We start from the raw sequence: 11,742 nt of genomic DNA on the forward strand, positions 1-11,742 counted from the left end.
TGAAATGTTGCCGTACTTCATGAAGGCTATTCAAGGCATTTTAATTGTGAAAATTATTTCATGAGGAATATCCTTCTCCGTATACGGATTGCAAATGTCAGCAGTGGACTCGAAGTTGACAAGTTGGTGGTGGTCGTGTTTGCACCGTTCTACTGTGTACCCGATGGAGATGAACCTACTGACGTGGGGTCCAAGGCCTGGCAGTCATCGCATCGGAGTGTCCCTGAAACCGTGTGACTCATCCTAACGCAGGTTTTCTAAGGCTAGAATGACTGGGCAGCTGACAAGGGAGCTGGACTAGACTGAAAATTTGACTGAAGGTTTAAGGCAGCTGCAGTCAGCAGCTTTTCAAAGTGTTGCAAACCGTGAGAGACTGTACACAGTAATAACGCAGCATTATCGCTTAACTGTGAACAATGCGTTCTCCACACTTCACACCTGTTCTCTGCTCCAAAACTTACCTGATGTCGAGTATGTATATGGTGCTGCTCATGAATATGTAATGAGCACAGCGTTTCCGACTTACATAAGAATTTTGACCAATCAGGTGACAGCTTTTAGGTCCTGATTTGAAAATGAAGGTTTGAATTAACGGAAATTTGATATACCCGATTTTTTAGCCCTTATTAACAAAACTTTCATCGGTCAAACTACTTGGTGTAGTAAGATAATTGGGTGTGAAAGAGTTATCTGGTTTCCCGCTGTGAAAACCTTGCAATTCATCGAACCTTGATAGAAGAGATTGCCCCCCCCCCGCCTGCAAAGCAACAGCTTACGAACCGTCACACTTCCTTTCCTTAGCAGCTGCTTTTGGGAGAATAGGATCTTTTAATTGTTCAAATCTATCACAAGTTAGCTGCTGACAGTTACAATATTACAAATTACCCATAAAAACAAGAGAATTGCAAAAAGAAAAGAAAAAGAAAAGTAGATGAGCTTCGATTTGCTGATTGAATATACATTTCTACAATATCCTATTCTCCCAAACTACTTCCGGCCGTGTTCCACGAAGAAAAAGCAAAACATGTTTAGGGTGAAATTTCAGTCAAATGATGGTGTTATGGCTCGATAGCAAAGGACAATCTTCAAGAAACACTGGAGCACCAGGCATTCCACGTTTCAGGCAAGCAATATTCCCATCGTACGATGAAGAAAGGGAATGCGAAAACTAAACTTTCACAGAACAGAAAGATAAAACCAAATGCAGCATAAACAATCTATCAAAAATAACTAATGGCCATACTTATAGGAATAGCCAGCCTAGATTTTGGCTGGAGGAGCTCTTACATGCAGAAAGCTGAAAGCTGCCCAATTGTCTTTTGAAAGTCGAATGCAACTTAACAACGAAGGTCAGAAATTATCAATGGCACACTAGAATGACTGGATATGTTTGTATCAAAATTTTATCCACTCTCGATGATTTTCGTTGAAAAGTGAGCTTCATGCAACCCACTAATAGAGTTGTATCGTATTGCGTATCATCTGACATCATTGGTCCGTGTTATGTTCAACACGTCAATAAAAGCGATGAAAATCACAGAATAAAGAATAAAATTGCATTAAGGTATAGAACGCGTCTCGGGCACAATCTCAAATTTCTACAATTCTTTTTGATCTGCCGCGTGTGGGGGCTTATTTTACAGCTCTTGGAGTAAGAAAACTTGTCACCGTCTTTGTTTTTCGAAAATTGAAGTTTTATTTTTCTCCATAGAGTTAACACAGGGATGGCGGCCATCTTGAATTTAGAATATCGGTAAATATCAGGTAATTTGTTTTTCTTGATCGAATCCAAACTTTGTATAGGGTGACTCCTGATTCTTATTCTTGATTTGTAAGAGAGTGACTGAAAATTTCATTGAGAAAGGTTTTCGTAAATGATTAAGTCCTTTACTTTCGAGTCACATTATACCTTGAAAAAGAAGAACTAATAAAAACAACTCTCAAATTGACGTTAGTGCGTGCCAGCATGTATCTGGCATTTTTATTTGAGATATTCGTCAGAAAATGCCCCGATCGGTCCCCAAGTGATGTCATACTTAGGTCTCTCATTAAAGGTATGTATCATTTCAAAACATAAATGAAGCTAAGATATTACTAATTTCTCTTCAAGAATAATCGGATTAAGTCTTACGTCGTACTGTTATAAAGATTACAATACATCTTACACGGTAATATCATATATTCTAAGGCTTGTGATTAAAGTCATTATAAATTTTACTATTCTCATGTATTTGTGCTCGTTTAGCTGCTAACGGCTGTATGGTGATATTGGTGCTAGTTAGCCAGTACACTGAATTCTATGCCGTAAAGCATTCATAACTTTGCTGTACTTATTGTGTCGAGTTCAGCTGACTACAAGAACTTCACTTTTTCGTATTAGCCAAAGCCTAATAGTGTTACTTGTCGAACCAGGACATGTTTGCATGTTATTTGGTTACAAGAAGTTGTCATGAACGTCATTCAACTTTTTAATTCTCAGACTTTATTCGATAAAAAACACAGACGTAACGATAGCGCTTCAAGGCTCTGAATAACAATGGACTCTCGGCCTTTGAAGGCTGACCTTTCACCTCTGTTCTCGATCCAACTTCACTACAAAAATATGTATATACGGCTAACTTGAAAAGCTTTTGTTTTGTGCCAGGGGGATCAAGCTACATAATATTGCAATGCATTATGGGTAAAGAGTCGACTCGTCTTTACAGCAAGAGTTTGAGATACAGACAAACGTAACTGCTGTAGGTCTAATAGCAAAAAGTTCTTTTTTTTAGCGAAACTAGACTAGCAAAACTCATTCATCTTTTCTTCTCGGACATTCCTGTTATTAAACTCCTGTATAAACTATAACATTACTTTTGCTTATGCAATCTTATTTGTATAAATCCGTCATGTTGAAAATATGGTCGACCACATATGACTTTCTGACGCACTTAAGTGCAAAATCATCGTATTGAAAGTATGATCGATCGAGGATTGGGCTAATCCACTCTTGTGAAGATCCTTGTTATTAGTTTAACTATGACGAAAAATTATTCGAATACAAGGAAGCGAAATAATCAGTATCTATGTAAACAAGAGATTTACCCAAAAGATAATGTTCCCCTTATAAGTTCTTGTCCTTTTTCTTTCAGCTGACGTCAAAGTTGAATCCACATACTAGATTTCTGACTCGGTTGCTTTTATCCGCATCGCCCTCTCTGTACCACCTTCAATTATGTGAAATTCGTACAGTATTTCACGTCTTTGTAATTTATTTAACAATGGCCAAAAAGGTATTCGTATATAATGAAATAGGCCAGATTTTAATTAATTTGGTATACGGCAACCGAGGAGGCCCATCAAATCATTTTATTTATTACATAATTGCTCCATTTAGCTTTCATATCCATTTTAATAGTGGGACCTATGATAGGCGTTACGGTCTAATAAGTGACATGCCAGTAGCGGGGAAGATGGCATTTACTAAAGTTCTATTTTATTGAAAAACAACTTCAGGTTCTCTTCTGCAACGTTTTGTTTGACTTTCGGATCATCACCATATGTGTAATGCCTGGACATATCCGTGGTGAAGCGGCTTGCCGGTGGTTTGCGACCGAGAGACTCTGCCAGACTGCGCGTCAGACAAGGTCGATTACCGCAACAGATACCGACGTATTGGATGCCTAACTCTTGGCACTCCTTGCCGAACTCTTCAATATCTTCACGGGAACAGGACTTCACTTCCAGATTGTCAGGAAGCAACCGTTTTCCTGTCAATATAAGGAAATACATTTTGTTTTGCTGTGTGAAAGTCCACCGTGTGCGTCAACTAAATTCTTCTCATAACCAGCCTTTCTAATAGCTATGGGAAGTTCTGTGTGGCCCTGATAAACAATAAACCCTCTGCCATCAACTGAGTTTTAACCCCTATTATCTAAAGCCTAGATAATTACGGTGTGTATTTTGTAAACATTGTTTACATAATGATCATGTTATAGTAGCTTTGAATAAAATACACGGTGATGTCACAGTATTTTCCATGTCCAGGCTATTAGAAAATATGTACTTGAATGGAGTTACAAGTTCAGTTTTTGGCAGAGAATTCATTCTCTTGAAGGGCCAAATACTTGTTCCGCACCCATAAATCAGCAAATTGCAACTATAGCAGGTAAGGTTGGATTCATTTTAGTTGATGCATGAGGCAAATCTATGTAAATTAATAAGATATATTTTAAATTTGGACAGCTTTAGGATACTAAAATCTATGCAATTACACTTTCCTTGTTAGCTGTTTATTTTTGGGACTCATTTTGAAGCGTGTGAGATAAATATAGTTCTGACCTGTCTCTTTTTTGAAAAAGTTTCAAGATCATTTAGAAATTTGAATCTCGTTAAAATATAGTATGTTTCTCCAGCGAAGATACCCTCGCTTATTCTTGATCATGTGTGTGAGTGTGTGTGTGTGTGTGTGTGTGAGAGAGAGAGAGAGAGAGAGAGAGAGAGAGAGAGAGAGAGAGAGAGAGAGAGAGAGAGAGAGAGAGAGAGAGAGAACTCTTAATTTTATCACTGAGGAAAGGTTGAGCCGAAGTTTGAAACTGTTTTGAGGCGCGCATAACTCTTAAGGTGAAAAGTTCAGCGAAAAGTAGAATATACTCAGGGGACTTCCGTGAAAAGGAAAAATTCCCAAGCTAAATTTAAAATAAGGTAAATATAAAGAATTAAAATTCTTAAGATCCGCTGTCTTTTGATATTTTTGTCAGATTTAAATAGTTTAAATTTGCACAGGGAAAAGTTCTAATAAAAAGGCAAACTGTATAAAGGTAGTGTGATCGGAGGTAATGTCACAAGAGGATAGTTTAAACCGAATTGGCAGATACGTTATGATTAAGTATACAGGAGACCCAGATAGTTAAATGGAAAGTATATGAGTAGATTATGTGAACGTGATGACGTCATAAATTTCTTGCATTATAGAGAATTTCACTTTATAACTTCTGGACATAAATTTGCGGAAGATTTTCTCTCAATGAGCCGAGAACACCACTCACCGTTGGTTTGATCTGTAAGGACGTAAAATGTCGGTTCCTCTGTAGTTGTTCGGAACGGAATCGGTACCGCCGCTAGAGGGCCCTGAAAGCGAGCAATAACGATGACTTCAAATTAATCAATTCCAACAATGCTTTTTCTCCTACTGTAAAGAGGTGTATGACTGGTTCGAAACTCGGGAACTCGGGCTCAAGTGCGGAGAGAGAGAGAGAGAGAGAGAGAGAGAGAGAGAGAGAGAAGAGAGAGAGAGAGAGAGAGAGAGAGAGAGAGAGAGAGAGAGAGAGAGAGAGAGCACTCTGGAATGAAATGAATTGTTGGGTAAAGCTAACTTCAGGCGTCGTCACATAATTCTTAAATTGGAGCTTACATAATTTAATTTACCATTTTAATGTTAACTCTTTATATTGGTATTCTGGATTAAAAAAACATTTCGCATATTCCTTGCCACTGGAAGAGCAAGATCGGAAATGTAAAATAAATAAATCTTACACTCTGTGTACATCGAAAGCTTTGAGTGACAGCAGCTCTATTTGGATAAATAAACGTGTTTCTACTGGCGTGCGCGTTATCCAACGGCGTGATCTGTATTTAATAAATCGAGTTGAACCATGGTAGTAGTAATTGTTTATTATTGTGACTTGCAACTCTATGAGTTATCTAGCCCAATGGGTTTATAAGTCACCATTCAATTAACATTTACAAAGTACAAATAGTCGAAGGCGTGAAAGAAGCATGAAAATATGCTAACGAGTGAATGTGAACCAGAGGAAAGGGTCATGTACAAAAACTCTTTTCGTTTATGACATGCTTTTCAATGGAGTGCCACAGAGTGCCAGAGGACGATGCTCTGACAATTTTGGATAATGCACGTCGTCGAGCACATATATCTAGTGTGAATTTACATGTTGTGGTCATGTGAGAAAAATGATCTTACATACCCGAGGACCTGGGATAAGATTTCCAAACCCGGAGGGATATTTTGTCCCACCATCACCTGCGGCACCTGCGAGACAAAACATCCCAAACTCGTGTGAGATATCTTATCCCAGTTCCTGTGGGATTGAGATTCTTTTAATTCAACTCACCTTGCAAACTTTTCTAACTTCTCTCATAATCGGCATCAAAGTTGCTGGACCACGACCACAGTTGAGACCTACAACGTCAGCCCCGGCGTCTTCCAGTTTCTTACAGGCCTCGGTAACGAGCACACCGTCTGATAGGGTGGCTTGTCCGTCCTTCGTTGCGATGCAATACGTTGCTAGCATTATGACGGATGGAATCCCTATCAAGATTAACACATAATCGGCCGTTACGTGCGTAAATTCAACATATGACTCGCTGTTTAAGGCTCACAGTAACGTATGAGGACAAAGTGGCAGACTTTGAGACGGACATGGACACACAAGGATGTTTACAGGGAGATCCAAGCTGGACAGTTGCCCATATGTTACGTTTACTTTTTGGGCAACACATACAAGTTGTAGATAACATGGTGGATAAAAAGAACAGTCTTTTGAGTGTTTGGATAGATGAATCAAATAACTCATCGAATTCATAAAAAAGAGACTGAAGTGAAAATAGTAAGAACAACACTCGGAGTGGACAAAATTAAATATAATTTATGCATGCAGACGGATGCAAATCAGTTTTATATGAGACGCACATGGAAGCATATAAGTAGTGAGTGGAATAAATTGATGCAGTCCCTCAGAGGTTTTTGACAGACGGAACTGTACCTATAGTGTCTGTTTAGATCTCATCTACTCGATTAGTAATTTGACAGCACTATCCAAACACTCAAAAGACTCGGTTCTTTTTATCTGCAATACAACTTGTGTTTCTGCAAAAAAATTGAAGTCGACGTAACACATAGGCCACTGTTCTGCTTAGATTATCTTCCCTATATTTTTGAATGCATGCTACAGTGCCTTTAACCACTTCATAGTCAGGAAGCCAAGCGCAAAATAGAATATGCGCCCGTAAAAATCATCGCCCGGTGGTTTCGATATGCGCACAAACATTTCCAATATCCGGAACATCAGTTTAAACGGTCTTAAATTCGTTTCACTTCCACCGAAGCTACTATTCGATGCTGGACTTAAAACTCTCTCCAAAACACTGGGCCATCATTCAGTCTCGGTGTACATACACCTATAAGCATTCAAAGTTTAAACACAGTGACTGTCCCTCGTCTGTGGTTCAAACCTTAAGATCCACGTTCCATTTAACAAAAGGTGAAAAACATCGATTGGATGAAGGAACATTCTATGTGTTCAACGAGTACCATTAAATCGATACCTTTGCCATATTGTTTGATAGCCTCCAATGCAATCATGGCTTCACCAAGATGCATAAACGTCTCACCAATGATAAAATCAACATTGTAATCCAAAGACCATTCAATCATTTCCTGCAATGAAAGAGAAATAGAAGTAGATTTAAAAAATCGTGGATGTATCGCCCTCGCAGTTCTTCTTTTTCAGTATCCTATTTACGGTGACTCGCTTATGTTGATTTAACAGTATGTGCCCCAGTAATATATTGTTTTTGTTGTTTCTGCAGCTGTAGGCGTTCACACTTCTCCAAAATTTTATCAGCAGCGGTAATGTGCACTTTTGTCATGCTTCGGGACCATAGTGAATATCAAGGAAAGATAATTTTATTGTTCTACAGTGTCAATGCATGTGATGGAGATCGGATCCGTCGTTTCAAACCCAAAGCGTGACTCTACAGAGAATTGACAGCCATAGGTACAGACACGACGCCATAAGAGTTAAGGCATACATAATGACAGTCTACAGGAATATTTCCATTGTCGAAATGATATTCGAAGTTACAAGACCTACAATAGTAGGTCCAGTGTCTGTGCATGAATATAACCATGGCAATGCAGCAAAAACTCAAATGATATGCTACGTTTTATGTCAGAAAATCAATGAAATCAGCTGAATGTTGTTATATTAACAGTTACCTTGAACATGGCCTTGATCTCTGAATTTCTCTCTTGACTGTCAGGATGATAAATATTTGTATTGGATATATTTCCCGCCAGCAAGGTACCAGTCTCGTCGGCTACTTCTCTGGCCATACCCAGAGCTTTTCTATTCAACAGTTCGAGTTTGTCCTCGATGTTGAAAAGGCGCAGCTTCTCGCGATAAGTGTCATACTGGCAGTGGATGAAACTTAGTATAAGCATGAATGCCATTTATATGCTTGATGAGGTTCTAGCTACAGATAAATTGCTTGTGCCTAACTGAAATTTACCTGAGCAAGATGATTAGCTATGTCCCCCAGATATACAAAGAGCAATGTAAATTGATAGGTGAAATTCGATTTAACTTAAACGGAAATGCTATCAAATCTAATATCACACCTTTCACATACATACATACATACATACATACATACATACATACATACATACATACATACATACATACATACATACGTACGAGCATACATACATACATACATACATACATACATACATACATACATACATACATACATACATACATACATACATACATGCTCAGTTTATGATACTCAGTTTATGATAATATATATATATATATATATATATATATATATATATATATATATATATATATATATATATATGCGTGCTTATGTACGAATCAATGTAAGCAAGCCCTATCGTGTAATTGAAATTTAAAATATATAAGAATCTATACCGTAAACGCCACAACAACATCACTGCCGGCGTGAACAAAATCTTTGTATGCGCGTTCAACGACTTCCGGATGATCTAGCACAACTAGCGGACACCAAGCTCCGGCCTGCATGTAACCCTCTCTCTCAAAGTGGAAAATATATCCTTCCGCCGCGAGTACACTCTGTCCATTCCGTATCCTTTCCAAAAATCCTGTGAAGATGAAGAGTTTAGGAACATTGGTAGATGATACTTATGAGAGAGAGAGAGAGAGAGAGAGAGAGAGAGAGAGAGAGAGAGAGAGAGAGAGAGAGAGAGAGAGAGAGAGAGAGAGAGAGAGAGAGAGAGAGAGTCCTTTTCTTGTAATAGATGGGCACGATCACTGACACTAACTGGCAAAAAAACCAAATGAGTCAAAACACTTCAGACTTTTCCTGTCGATCCTTGCTACGGGTAATGGCTAATTGGAAAGTCGTTAACAAAAAGATATGTACAGTCACGATAGGTGCTCTGTCTGGTATTAAATCTGTGCGTACGACCTTGGGCACTTTGTTGTTGCAACAAAATCTGTGGAGGGAACCCTGAAATATCTTACAATTTAGCCATCTTGTTATTGGAATATATTCGTATGATCATTACTTTTAAATATCTCGAGGGAAATAGATATCGCATAATTTAAGATATTGTATTATTTGTGTCACATATTGCATACTTGTCTATTGTCTATATCTACGTTGTGTGGGTTTGTCTAATATTTTATTTTTGTTTGTAACCAAACAAAATATTTCTCGTTTGTAAAATCAATGTGACATCATACTGAAATTGAATATACATATTGACTACCATTGTTTAGTATACACACTTGCATCATCGTGTGGTTATTAATTAGGTGTTAGACAGCCCTATAATAGTCGCAGCTAATATGCTCATCTTCGAAATGAAGACACACATTTCCTAAAATTAGCAAGGATTAAGTTATTCTTAATAACTGAACAAAATCGAAAAGAATAAAATTACTTTCATACGCGAGTTAGTGATATTTATTTAAGAATAATTCCAGAGGTTGAAATAGTGACATGTGGCTGGTAGTTCAGTTATTATTGCAAAATGTTAACAAAATTGATCATTGTTGAAGTTCAAGAATCATGCATACCGTAATACAAGGGACAGAATAAAGGAAATTCCGAGAAATTTCCACTGGATGTATCTTCATTCCTAACGAGCGCAGCTAAAGAGGCCGAACTAGCGAGCACTTTAGATAACGTACAATGCATTTTGAATGGAATGGAATCTCTATATGGCACAAGATTACCAATTCATGCCCCATCGGCCACCACAGTAGCGATGAGCTAAATTTCCTACTTTAAAAAATATAGCGGCACGACTCCTCTTGACAGCTGTCAGCTTGGCTACTGATTAATTTATCGTCTTGACAAGTCCATGGAACTTTAGGCGGTATAGTAATGAAATAACGCCGGCAGGTGGATTCGTAGAAATTCGTGCTCATTGCTATGATTTCCAGGGGCCTTATAACTTTATATATTACCACAGAATGCTACAGCCATCTTTCAGAACTGTCTGTATTTTGATTCAAGCAGGTTTAATGTATCTTGAAGCCACAAAATTATTCAAATTAAAGTTCAAACAAAATACATTTAAGCACCAACGCGGACATCGAAATGCAAAAAGAAAGTCCGAACTATTTTTGATCCTGAGTATCTTCGTCGGAAAATGCTAGTCTTTGGAGACGGTCATTTTTATAACTTGGTCGTAGGTTATGGGAAATCAAAGTTGCCATCAAACACAAATCCTACTCAGTACCGGCATTCGACAGTAGCCAGCTACAATACCTAAAATATATATGATATTCAAAATTGCGGGAATAGTAACATGATTGTCATTTAAGTTCTGTACTGCAGCTATTCACTAACCAGAGTTGCACACTTAAAATGATGAATTCAATATAATGTATGTTTGGAAAAGTGAAATCTGTTGGCAGCTGCTCTCTCGCATCTGCTTTAAAATGTCTCCCTCTGCCGATTGGTTTTCTTTTCTCCCGATCCCTAGCAAGTGACGCTTTTCGCTGTTCTTCTCACAACAACGACTAATCAATGACGTCTCTCCCCAACAAAGGCTTTCCCCGTCTCGTAAGACTTTACGAACATCAACAACTTAATGCCAAGATACGAATGAAATGCTCATGAGATGGGATTTCCAAATTCATCTGAAATCACTGAAACATGTGTTAGGGCAGGGACGCGTTTGAAGTGCTCCTTGAACACCGTACCTATGGTCAAACAACATGAATAGTGTTTTTCAATGTCATGTCACCAACCCCTGTTGATTAAACCACGGTCCCTTTACACATTCGCACTTGACACCTCCTCCTCCGCTGATATTAGATACCTAACCTCTTTAGAACATTTTTTCACTCAAAAGATTTTGATGGGCGAAACCCAAGAAAATCAAGTATCATTTAGAAAACAGTGGAGTGAAAGATTCTGCTCTGAGATATGTTTTCTCTCACCTTTGTTGTGTCTCGACATATTGTTTCCGTCCTCTGTTCCCAGCAAAACTCCTACTTTATCACCTACTACAGCCACTTTGATTAATTCTTGAACTATAAATTTGTCATGTGACGCGATATATGTGACGACTCCCTGCGCAGTCTCATTCTGTGCCCCTTCACGGTGTAAATTGATAATATATGTACTGTACGAAGAAATATGTTTCAGCAGACCGTCGCTTTGATGGCGAAGTGATCTCGAAATTGAAACACTACACTTCGGCAGTATTACGTGCAGGTTGTGTACGCCCGAGAAATGCTATTCCTTTGTGACTAGTCTAACATCACACGACATAGCCTTGGTTTTCTGTCAGTAGTCAACAGCAGAGCTTTGTTTATTACGCAATATCGATAATGTCTTTGAACACTTCGAAGAGTTCGTTGAACGCTGGAAGGCCGTAGCCAATCATGGTGAATTATAAGGCAGCCTCGTCCCAGGACCGTCCCACTCACAGCCTCAAACCCGTCCAAATAAAGG

The 11,742-nt window shown here is 38.5% G+C and overlaps 1 protein-coding gene across 1 annotated transcript; it reads right to left on the reverse strand.

The window, feature by feature from the left end:
- Positions 1–1,968: 1,968 nt before the first annotated feature.
- On the reverse strand, positions 1,969–11,526 carry LOC139133968 (betaine--homocysteine S-methyltransferase 1-like). The gene is made up of 7 exons (XM_070700795.1): positions 11,226–11,526; positions 8,721–8,911; positions 7,997–8,191; positions 7,324–7,435; positions 6,111–6,307; positions 5,028–5,109; positions 1,969–3,749 (listed from the first exon to the last, which is right to left on the reverse strand). The coding sequence occupies exons 1-7, from the start codon at positions 11,242–11,244 to the stop codon at positions 3,463–3,465; spliced, it is 1,083 nt and encodes a 360-aa protein (XP_070556896.1). The 5' UTR covers positions 11,245–11,526; the 3' UTR covers positions 1,969–3,462.
- Between the last annotated feature and the right edge of the window lie 216 nt (positions 11,527–11,742).

This window comes from Ptychodera flava, chromosome 1, assembly GCF_041260155.1.
Source record: "Ptychodera flava strain L36383 chromosome 1, AS_Pfla_20210202, whole genome shotgun sequence".
Classification (NCBI taxonomy): domain Eukaryota; kingdom Metazoa; phylum Hemichordata; class Enteropneusta; family Ptychoderidae; genus Ptychodera; species Ptychodera flava.